Consider the following 12,810-nt stretch of genomic DNA (forward strand, 5'->3'; position numbering starts at 1 on the left):
GTGACGTCAGTCATTGACAGCCAAATTTATTGACTGATTGATGATTACATTGACGAACTTCCGTCAATGCCAAGTTAGTCAATTTTTAGAAGATATTGACGGAAGGGCCACCTCTGTGTTACTTTCTAGTTTCATGACTGCAGAAATGAGATGTTAGAACCGAAAAGAAATATTATACAGCTGTGAGTGTCTTCCCATATTATAAGATGACCCTTTAACAAATTTATCTGAGCTATTTGATGTAAATTATGCTAACCTCTCAGCCTGTACTCACATTACGTTTTCTTTTTTTTCCCTCCCGGTGCAGACGTGGATAAATACTCAAATGTTCTCCTCGGAGATGAGCACTCTTCACTCCCCCTTGATTGCATCAGCAGTGTGATTAATCAGTGAGTCGCAGCTTCCTTTCTATACTTCACCTTGTTCAATGACTTGCCGACCTACATTACCAAAGGCAAAATATACAATCTCAGACTCGTACGTTTGTGGTGTTTTGCAACTACCGCAACTTAACATTTGAGAGAATCGGTGTACTTCCTGTGAGAAATGGTCCTGCCTCCAGCTTTTTTTATTTTTTATTTTTTATTTTTTTGCCTCTCATTTCGGGGGAGACGCTCTTGAAGGGCGACCGGTTTACAGGAAGGGGTGACAGTCAATTTGTGGTGTAGCCTGGCACAATCATCAGCCTACATAAATCATATCAGCACAACCTGGCCCCAAGGCGCCCGCCGAGGTGACACTTCCATGGCTCGGCTCCAAAACGCGAGCTGCCAATCAGGCGGGAATGACAGATAGCAGTGACTCATAACTGTCACTCAGATAACACTGCATCCGGGGACTGGTTTAACCGTGAAAACTATAGCGATTTACAAATGACACGCATAGAGCTTTTAATCCGCCGAATGGATTATGACACAGACAATCACAATGAAATCCATGAGATTGACATTCAGTCCATACATACATAATCATTTTGGTAGACTTTTTATTTATTTATTTTTTTTAAAATTTTTTTGTCTTGGACTTGTTTTAGACCAGGGGTGTCATACATACGGCCCGCGGGCCGGATCAGGCCCGCAAAGGGGTTAAATCTAGCCCGCGAGATGATTGATTTTGTAAAGTTATTAAAAAAAAATATATATATATTGTTGGACTAATTCATCAGCCGGCCACAATCAAAATATGTGAAATTACAAATTTTACAATTTTCACAAGCAGTCCTCAGATGAGCAATGCAACTTGTACGGGGGAATCGTCCTTGATGTCATTATTTTACACACAACTTAAAGTTGCGCGGATTGTTTCATCATCATCATCTTATTCTTATTCTTATTCTTATTATTAATTTATTTTATTTAATTTTTTTTTTTAAATCATAGACCGCCATAAACATGTAACACAAATAGATATGACAAGGATTATCGTCCTTATAACATCATTAACTGTGCCACACAATGCATTCTGGGATCAATATATATGCAAAACGGGTCGATTTAACACGTCCGCACGGATTTTTTTCCCACTCACTCATTCACACATGTAAGTTTCTGTGAGCGAGTGAGTAAAAAAAAAAAAATCCGTACGTGCTGTCAAATGGCCGCAGGAGTGACGTTACGCAGCCCTGCTCTGCGATTGGCTGGAGCGGTGTAAACACTATCTTTCCACAGAAATGTCCCGCTGTTTACAAAACGAACACAAAATGGCACAATACAGGCTGGTGGGTGGGGGTTTAGGACAAAATCACCACCACACATTAAGAGAAGCCCAGATCTGTAAATTGAGAAGTTTGTTTAAATCCTGTATTCAAAAAGTGCATTTTCCTGAGTGAAAACAGCAGACCGGGCCTTTAACCTTACCTTTTAGGAAGCGTTCGAACATTCTTCCCAGAAAATTTTCTTTATTCACAGTAATCTTTCCCAACCTTTACTGAGCCAATGTATCTAGATTGATCTGGGGTCTGTGTTAAGTGCAGTGTGAAAATATCTTTCCTCCAGAGTGCCCGTGGCTACTGGGATAAGATACTTGGGCACGTTGACAGACAATTTGTTGGAACTGTGGGCCTCCGATTTTTATTGAGCCACGTAATGAGTTGTCCAAAAAAAAAAAAGACAAGAGTGATGGTTTGAGATCACATTAGAAGGTACCATCATTAAACTGTCAATCAAAGTTAAAATTAGCAATCCATTTTTGGATTGATGGCTCTTTGGCAGCATTTGCACAAACAACTCAGCTCATTGTTGACAGTTGTAGGACTGATAAAAGTGAGCGCATTCGTTGTAATGACTCCTTGGCAACAAAAGGCTGACAGTCAAATTGATGTGACAGGTAACACGTCTTAACCAGATTATGGTGAAACATTTGGAGTAATGTATAGTCATGATAGAACTACCTCCTTAGGTTGAGCACAATAATAACACTAATTGGAGTCAGTCGAATGAATGGAGCCAAGCTGTCAATTAATAACATTCATACTGTGAGCCGTCCAGCCCTGACGTTTAGTCAAGCAATCATGCACTGGATTTATCTCATCTGGAGTATTGGGGGTTGAACGGAAAATAAATGCGTACAAGTGAGCTCCCTTAACTTGTGGGGCCAACAACCATGTGAAAAAATATGAATCAGTTGTGATGAAATTCCCTCAGCCTATAAATGAGCGGCATCAGATTTATCATATCGAGATCTTATGGTGGTGGTTTGAACTTGGAGTTTTTTTGTTTTTTTTTTGTGCACATTTTGAAGCTTATTTCTCCCAAATTCCCAAGTATTACACCTCAGGGGTGTTTGACTTACGGTTCCACTGTATGCATTTGTTCTACAGTATGTACGTGAGGACCAGAGAGAAATACCGTGGTCCGTCATGTCTGATTTATGGCGTTGCCACGAGTGTTGTTGTCAAGAGCATAGTCGAAATTAATACAATGCATTATTTATAGTCGAGCAGGGAGATGGCTATCATAAGCAATGCCTCCACCAAGAAGTGTATTATGATGTTGCGTAGAATGGAAAACATATTTTTAAATGGTACCGTTCTGCTTCTTAATGATACATATATTCCGCATGATTATGCGGAATAGCAGTAAGCAGAACATGTGCAGCATGAAGGCAATTGTTGGTTTTTACATTGGACAAATTGCTGTTATTTTCCCCAATCGCTCTGCCGATGTGTGTTTTTAGATTGAAAAAAAACTAGAATGGCCGCAAACAACCCAAAGCGCATGCTCGCCTCCTTTCATTGCAGCTGCTCAAAACGAGAAAAATACAACAATGCAGTAACCAATTTGTATGATATCTGGCTGGAAAATGCTGACGGAATCCCAGCATCATTTGCATCATGAATGTTGTATGTGGTAAATGTTGTTGTGTGCATGGTGACAACAATGGTGTTAAGACATTTACATAATAAGGAACTTTCATGCAATTAATACTCGATAATAGAATGCAAAAATAACAACAAATAGGTTCCCGACGTAATTGTGGGAATGCTGAAGCCTCCCGGGGTATATATATATCGTCTGATTCCACATTACTGACAGTATATGCACAATTTAACATTTAATATTCACGTTTACCATTCATTTTCAATGGGACAGACATTGAACTTTTTCTATCACGTTCGACGCCCACTTCCATACATATAACTTATTGTTACCAGGTGTCTGATACTGCTCGGTGGCACAGTTGGTAAAGTGCATTATCCAGTAACCAGGAGGTTATAATTTCATAATTTATCTCTCAATTTACTTCATAAGCATTCCACATGCATTCAAATCTTAGCATTCAGTTATTAGCATTCAGCTTTCAGCATTCCCATGCAATTTCTCCAGAAATTGCACTTAGTCTAGTTTATTAAATGTTTGTTTTGGGCTACTTATAAAGGCTTTTTTTCTGTCAATCTTATCATGTACTTAAATAGTTAATAAATTAATAATAACAGGGTTTCTGTGGGTATCATCAGTTTTCACAAATCTATTTAAAATTGTAAGTAATTTAGCTTTTTATCTAGATAGCCCTGGTTGATCTCCTTTGCTCTGCTGCCACCTACTGGCCGTTTGTGTAATAACTACCATTTCTGGAACCGTTCTTTGCAGTTGAGAGGCTGCATCAAAGCCTTCGTCTTTGGGACACTCAGAACATAAAAAAACAAACAAATATATTTACACGTTATTGGGAGCAAATGAGTAAAAGAGTGCGAAACACTGAGTCATAGATTTCTCTTGATTTCTCTTAATTTTCTGACACTAGATGACAATAGTGTTTCATGATGGACATTGGTGACAGAAACGGTACATTTTTCTTTTCAAATTCAGAACAGTTTTGTATTGGGAACATCAAGCAACTCGTAGACTCTAGGCCATTTTGTACATTGTAAATTTCAACTGGTCACCGGTCCCACAAGTACACATTTTTATTGCTAAATTTTGTTATAGAGTCTCCTTTGCACAATGTTGTATATACAATAAAACATGGAGAAAAATGCTTTTTACATCAATTGGATTTAATGCTTTTTAATGGCATTTAACACATTCACTGCCAGCCCCAAAAATGCATCATTTGACGCCTTTTTCCGTCAATGGCAGTGAATGAGTTAAGGCTCACCCAAAAAATGATCAGGGCCCCTCTTTCCCGACGTATGCCAAACAAACACAATTAGCGTGGCAAATATTGGGATGGCAGAGGCTGTTTGGACATTTTGGATGAATATCAGCCGGTGACCTTGTGAATAAACAACAGGCTGCTCTGCCACCTCTCATAATATATCCCCTCATCGCTCCTTCCATCTCATCAAACCACCTCGCTCCTGTGGGTAAGGAATGAGAAGCAGCACGGCTGGAGTTAATACCTATTCATTATTTGGCAGACTCCATCTAAGGCCACATGTGTCTATAATTTAATATTTTCCCACGTCAGATGAAGATGTGAAAATACCATTACAAATTCTATTCTTCAGAATAGAGCTCATTTTCTGAATCAAAGTTAGAATTCAATGGAAGTGAATAGCAGAGACAGGAATAATAAAGTTGAATATCATGTGTTGTATCATGCTTTATCACCTTTAAAGATTCTTTTAATTCACATTTTTACTTTCATAAAACATGTTATTTCTTAACAACGTTGACATTGAAACATTAATATGTATGTTGTTGCAACTTTTTTTTATTTTTTATTAACATACCGGGTATGAGTGCAAGTTCTTGTACTCGAACTCTCGCCAACAGCAAGGACTTTGAATGATACGATGCCTCCACGCAGGGACGGCAATCGGCTTGAGGTTATCCAGGGTCATACTTGAGAGGGGGGGGGTGGCTGTTTTGGATCTGATAAATGCATGCATCCCTGGGGGTCGGCACTCGTTTTGCATTTATTAGGTCTAGAATTACCCAAGTAACAGCGGTGCAATCAAAGGAACCAGAAGACATTTAATGAGCCATTCACAGTTTCACTGTACAAGTTCGTGCAGGGCCGGCCCAAGGGATAAGCGAACAGAGCGGCTGCTTAGGGCCACGTGACCACCCGGGGGCTGAAATATATACATATATGATACAGTACATAAAAAAGGGGGAGGAGTTAGTCTAAACCTTTTTTTGCGGCATTACGATTTGGTCCAGCAAAGTTACCGTGCGAAGCACGTGGATTTACCAAATAACCGGTAGAAAAAAAAAAATGGGGAAGTAGAAAATCAAAGAAAACGCGGAGTTTGTAGCGTGATCCGTTACAACTTTTCTGGGAAGGCTTTGTGCAAGATTTTGGTCGGGTGTCTCACAATCTCTTTTCATCCCGGATGTGTTTAATGGTGTCGAGGCTCTTACACTCACTCCAAAACCAATCTCATCCCACAATGCTTTCATGGAGCTTGCTTTGTACACTGGAGCAAAGTCAAGCTGGAACAAAAAAAGAGGCTTCCTTGGGGCACTGGGCATTGGTTCCCACAAAGTTAGATGGAAAAAAAAAAGCAAGACAGAAGAAAGGAATGTAGGACAAAACCTGATTAACTCATTTACTCCCGATAACGTATAAATACGTTTTTTTAATGTTCTGTGTCCCAAAGACGTATTTATCCGTTTTTTTTTGTTTTTGTTTTTTTAAATGCTCGAGCATACAGAAGGCTTTGATGCAGCCTCTCAACTGCAAAGAACGGTTGCAGAAATGGTAGTTATTACACAAACGGCCAGCAGGTGGCAGCAGAGCAAAGGAGATCAACCGGGGCCATGTAGAAAAAAAAGCTCAATTACTTACAATTTTAAATAGATTTGTGAAAACTGATGAAACTTAACTCTCTTCTAATGCTAATTGCTGCAAAACAGAAACAGATGGAAACATACTTTTTCCTCCTGATGAAAGAAGAGACTTTAATCTTTCTTTTGGTAGGTTCCATGCTTTTATAGCAATAGAACACAATATTCTGTGGGCCTTGCAAAATCAGTCAAAATCCAGTAAAACAGCTGGGAGCGAACGGGATTGCGAAATGTGAAAATGGTGAGTTAAGCAGTATTTAAAAAAAATAAAATAAAAATAAATAAAAAAAAAGTCCTTCTAAATGTTTATTAGTGAATCAGTCAGCTCGGTCAAGTCATTTGAATCCAGTGTTTAGTCTATCACCTGAGCCACGCTGCTCCCACTGTGTTAATATATTAGTGATGTTTCCAAAAGACCATTTTGATGGTGTTGAAAGTTCAAGGAATCAATCTGTCACGATTGATAGACAGTCAACCAGTAGGAGCAGCATGGCTCAAATGGTTGCATAATCGTATCCCAACCTGAAGGTTGTGGGTTTGATCCTCAACCCGTGGTGGAGATCTAAATGCACTTACACCACTGAATATTATATTTCTGATGTTTTGAAATACTAAAATGTTTCATATGCCTCTATATTATTATGTGTTAGTTTATGAAATTAAGCATTTTAAACAGATGTATCAAATATGATACAACTCAAGTCATATGTGGACGTTTGGCGCTACAGTAATTTTCAAAGAATCCGAAATTTCCGTCAATTGTTCGTTCCTTGCTTAAGTCTTTATAGGGTAACGAGTAGGCCTGCACGATACATCGTTTGAACATCGCAATCGCGATGTGCGCATGCGCTATAGCCACATTGCAAAACGTGCGTTTTTTTTTATTTTTATTTTTTTTAGAGCAAGCAAATGTATGTTTTGCTTGATAAAGGTAGCAAGCTACCTCTTTCATGTCATCTGGTGAAAATTCTTCCATTTTTAATATCGCATTATACAGCGCAGACCCCCCCCCCCCCCCCCCAAAAAAAAAAATCGCCATTTCAGTTTTTTTCCAATATCGTGCAGCCCTAGCGTCATTCTCTTGACCCGCTACAGTATGCTGTCCTTCCCTCACTTCTGTACAATTGATAGCGGACAAATGACGGCCCCCATCAGAATCCATTCATCAGAAAATGCGAAACAAGACCAGACAACAGACTTCACTAATATGGAAATCTTTGATTTATGTGCCTGTACTCGGCGAATTAATGTGATTACAGTCATTAAATTTGCACGATAATGAGTTATGGAAATGTCAGCTCATGAAAGCTTCAGCAGACTGCCAGTTAAACATCATTTATAATCAGCTGCTCGGTGTGCAAGATAGGACACATTTATAGCGCCGCACATCACCGTATCAGATGGCTAATATTTGGCATGCAAGCACTGAAGTGACAGTGGCTGGATGATATTGACATTCATATTGGCGTGAACAATTTTACTGGAACCCTCAGGCTTGAAAAACATGACCAGGGTCCACACAGGAAGGCTGAAAGAAGATTCAAACTCAGAAATGTGAGACACGTGACAACCACTAGAACACCGTGCTGCATAATCCGTTGTAAAATAATGAAGGGTAAAACTCATTTGCACACAAACCCCCCCCCCAAAAACACGCATTTGACGTTCATTCTCCGTGGCTTTGAATGTTCCGTTGTTTGTTTTCCCAGCAGACATTCAGACGTGCTTCTACAAAACAGGGCATCAGTGCTCAGTGTCAGCCCTGGGAAATAAAAGCTTTGCGTCGAACCAGGCGTGCACAATAATAGACAAGCTCTATCAAAGAAAATAATCATTTTTAACATAAAAGTGTATCTTGCCGTGGTGTTGGTCTGTATACGAAAACAACTTCATTAGTTTTGGAGATTAGGAGATTGCATTGGGGGTACATCGTGTTTTATTACAATGGAAACCAGATGACAGTCCTATTTCCTTTGAGACTTTTTTTTTTTTTTTTGTTCACCATCCTTCATTATATTAAACCAAATCAATTATCTGGGAAGCAGAAAGCTATAATAGGAAGCTGGGTGGGCTTTTTGGAACAGACGAGGCTCGCTGTTCAAATGCTAACGTGCAGTGTGAGATTGCAATGATGAGGGCATTGAAATCTTGTAATTGAGACATACAACATTATGATTGCACGCTGATTGAGCATAATTAGCCATGGCCTTGAATGATTTTTTTTTTTTCTTCCTCACTCCGTTTTAATTAATTTTTTTTTCCCCCCCTCCGCTCTGAGTGGATTAACATTATGCGAGAATTTTTGCTCAGTGATTAGCAGGGTCAGACCCAAGAAAGATTATGGAAGAAATGTCCCAGCATGCTACAGTTGCCAAGATGTACCCGCTTCCTCTGTCACTTGCTTCCCTTCATTGGACCGTAAATATTTTTGTTTCATGCTGAACTAGTCCAGAGTAATAATTTTTCAATATTACTGAGAAAGAACAACTAGATGTCAACCATTTGGTGTGCAATTGCGAGCACACTCATAGCTGGTCACTCGTGATGGGATTTTCGGCTCTTTTGGTGGTTAATATTTGATTGTTAATTTCATACCACCATTTTTAACTCATTCACTCCCAGCCATTTTCACAGAAGCAATCCCGTTCGCTCCCGGCTGTTTTACTGGATTTTGACTGATTTTTGCAAGGCCCACAGAATATTGTGTTCTATTGCTATAAAAGCATGGAACCTATCAAAGAAAGATTAAAGTCTCTTCTTTCATCAGGAAAAAAAAAGTATGTTTCTATCTGTTTCCATTTTGCAACAATTAGCATTAGAAGAGAGCAAAGTTTCATCAGTTTTCGCAAATCTATTTAAAATTGTAAGTAATTGAGATTTTTTTCTACATGGCCCTGGTTGATCTCCTTTGCTCTGCTGCCACCTGCTGGCCGTTTGTGTAATAACTACCATTTCTGCAACCATTCTTTGCAGTTGAGAGGCTGCATCAAAGCCTTCTGTATGCTCGAGCATTTAAAAAAAAAAACGTATTTATACGTTATTGGGAGTAAATGAGGTAAGGACATTTGGGTTATCGTAGCGGTAAATCTGTTAAAGGCACTGGTCTAAGCAACTTTTTTTTTCTTTTTTAAATGAAGATGTTCCAAAACAGCTAAATTACCGAACGTCAATCCCTTCTACCCTCTACACTCGGTAGTGTCTTCATGCTGTTCCCTGAATGCGGTATGCCTGTGGCGTATAGTATATTAAAGCCAGTCTCCTCTAGTGTCTCTGCGGGTGTGAGGTCTTGTCCTTGCGGAGCAGAGTGCACTCCATCCCTGACAAGAGCTCTGCCTTTATCACCTGATGCTGCGAGAGCCAAATGAGGGTTTGGCCATGTTGGGTCATTTATCATCCGCGATCAGCAAGCAGCCACGAGGGCCAAGAGGACCTTGTGGATGCATGCGCACGCTTTTTCCTCCGTTCATTTGTTGTTCAGTCGTTCTGGCCTCTTAACGTTTTCTACTTGGGACGACAACTATCAACATAGTGTTCTTCATGTCCTCACTTCAAGACCAAATGATGACGGTGACAAGCAATGCAACATATATTAGCATTAAATCATCCGGTTTATTTATTTATTTTTGTGTTCTGGCTGCTACCTCGCAGTGCAATGCTGAGAAATGGCTGCACTCGATAATAAATTGCAAAAATTTGCATAGAACATAAGGCTGACAGACTAAATAATCTAATTTAATTGATTTAGTACCTTACATTAGCATTTAATAACTATGAAATAACACAGAGAAATTTAAAGGATGATAAACAGTAATTAATACACCTCCAGAGAGCAGCAGTTGTTTTGTACAGCCTGAAGAGGAATTGCTTGTTTTCCCTTAAAATCTTCAGAAAAATGATTGCGTTTGCTTAAGAAAATCCAGCCAACTGGAATTGGAATACAGACACGCCCACTTGTGACAGTCTGTTTGGATTCGGGATTAGATATATACTTGCTGTCTTCTGTTTTGTTTATTTACTTTGGAAAGATTAGCAAGGTCTGGTACGCACATGAGGATATTTTAAATCTTAAAAGATTGATTATCTTTGGCAGACCCCACACAGAAAGATAAAAAAAAATCAGGCGATGAAAAGTGTTTGTTGAATTGTGTGTGTGGTCTACTAAAACTGTTGGAGCAATTAAAAAAAGAAAAAAAGTTGCAACTTTTAGAAAAATTAGCTGCAAAATCAGGCATTTTATCCGCAACAAATTTTAGAAAAATGGCCGCGAAATTCTGAAAATTTGCAGAAAAAAAATGTTTGAGCAATAACAAAACAAAAACAAAAAAAAAGGAAAACACAACTTTTAACTTGCAACTTTTAGAAAAATTGCAAAATCAGGCATTTTAGCCTGCAACAATTTGGGAAAAAAATGCCCGCAAAATATTTGAAGAAAAAACTGTTGGAGCAATTAAAAAAAATTTTTTTGCAACTTTTAGAAAAATTAGCTGCAAAATCAGGCATTTTCTGCAGCAATTTAAAAAAAAAAAATGCCCACAAAATATTTGAAGAAAAAACTGTTGGAACAATTAAAAAAAAAGTCAACTTTTAGAAAAATTAGCTACAAAATCAGGCATTTTCTGCAGCAATTTGAAAAAAAAATGCCCACAAAATATTTGAAGAAAAAAACTGTTGGAGCAATTAAAAAAAAAAAAAAAAAAAAAAAAAAAAAAAAATCGCAACTTTTAGAAAAATTGGCTGCAAAATCAGGCATTTTAGCCCACAACAATCACAAAAAATATCTTTGAAATCCTGCAGAGACTGCAAAATGATGATGAATGAGAATACAAATGGAAGTACATCATTGTCTTTTTAATTCAGTTTAGGAGTAAACAGTCTCGTCATTTATTAGTTTTCCAATCCAGCCACTTGACAGCGTTAGCATGTGTTCGAATCCTTCCTGTCATGCCGATGAAATTCATGCAAGAGGCACGCTGTGGCAAGGCTTTCTTGTCACCGCTTGTAACGACAACAACGACAACATGGAGTCTGGCCGAGGTCTCGGTCCCACAGAGACAAGTTAATCGCCGTCTCTGTGGGGAAGAGCGGCGGACAAGTGTTGTCTTCTGAAGTTCTATCTACATACACACAAACAGGCACACGGCCACGTAAATACACAGCGAGCAGGCTCATGGATTTAATGTATTTTCGTTAATAAGTCTACATCACAATGTAATATTTCATTATTAGGAGGCTGTTATGTCAAGTTAAAAGGGCAAGAACATTCCTCCGTTTCCTAGCAAATTAAACTTCCAAGAAAGTTATTGAGTGAAGATACTATTCACTTGGGTCAACTTATTATTAATGTAGGCGGTGAAATTCAACAATTTCATCAGTAGCTCGGCGGCGGAATCAGTGATGTTCATTAGTGTTGCTTTATGACAAATGTCTGGGCAAAGACCCACTCTTTAATACTTTGCCTGATCTTTGGGATCAATACTTAATTACGCCGGCTGTTTCAAGTTTGGTGGATTATTGCTTGGTAAGGAAAAGGATAAACCTGCAGGCGTATAAAGAGAAACGGCGGCAGCGATCATTAAACATGCGTCGTTGCTCCACAGTTGACGGAAACAAAGTGCCTTGAAACGGCCTTAATGATATTAGAGATGGAGAAATGGGTGGAATCGGAGTTTTCTAATTTGTGAGCTGCTTGCGTAGCTTGCAGTATAACTGGCAAAAAAAAAAAAAAAAAAAAAAACGGGGCAGAATGTTTAATGATGTTGATTTATGACCAATGATTCCATTTAAAGTCCATTTAATGATCAAATGCAATAAAAATGAGTTTCAATATTATTCATGGAATGTGCCAACAGTCCTTATAAAGTAGGTCTGCCCCTATTATATATACTCACATTTTGTTGAACAAACAGATTTTCACGACCATTTTTTTTTTAATATAAATGGAGGCAATTTCTTCATCAACTGGTTGGTCCAGACCTACGTTTTAATAGGGATGTAACGATATCCAAACATCACGATACGATATTATCAGGACATGAAGGTCACAATGCGATAATTATCAATAACAATATTGCTAATGCAAGCACACATTTATCGCTTCACAAGCAAATTAGGTTCCCCTTCATCTGACAATTAGCATAGATTTTAAACATAGAAGGCCAAAACATCCCTAATTAAAATTAAATGGCACTAATAAACTAGCCACTAGAGGGTGCTAGAACTGCACAAATGGAAATCAACCTTACTTTTTTTTAACAGATGTATCGTTTTAAATATTGTGAACATGACGACGATATTGTTGCTGTTTTAATATCACAATATTGCCCTTATCGTTACGTTTTAAGTGACACATGCCCGTATAAAGAGAATAAAATGCATACAATTGTAAATCATCAGATTGTACTTGGGCCTCTGTTATGTATGTATACAGTTTACCTGTTGACACCGAATGTGTTGAATATCAGTGCTTGCAGATACGTGGCAAGGTTGGAACAGAGACACAAATATTGAGCAAATGCGTCGACTTTCAAAGAGATTGCTAAAAGAGCCACTGCACAAAGACGCTGTTACTAGGGAATGT

At 38.5% G+C, this 12,810-nt stretch overlaps 1 protein-coding gene across 4 annotated transcripts in view; it reads left to right on the forward strand.

Moving 5' to 3' along the window:
- The window catches only part of LOC144010111 (uncharacterized), a 292,179-nt gene that overhangs the window by 34,228 nt on the left and 245,141 nt on the right, over positions 1-12,810 (forward strand). For all 4 annotated transcript variants that reach the window (XR_013281142.1, XM_077510235.1, XM_077510236.1 and 1 more), the window contains one exon: positions 308-389. Coding sequence is in view for 3 of the 4 variants with exons in the window: in XM_077510235.1 (XP_077366361.1) it covers positions 308-389 (82 nt within the window). In the remaining variant the exon portion in view is untranslated. The remainder of the gene's footprint in view (positions 1-307; positions 390-12,810) is intronic.

The sequence above is a fragment of the Festucalex cinctus genome, chromosome 21, assembly GCF_051991245.1.
Source record: "Festucalex cinctus isolate MCC-2025b chromosome 21, RoL_Fcin_1.0, whole genome shotgun sequence".
NCBI lineage: Eukaryota > Metazoa > Chordata > Actinopteri > Syngnathiformes > Syngnathidae > Festucalex > Festucalex cinctus.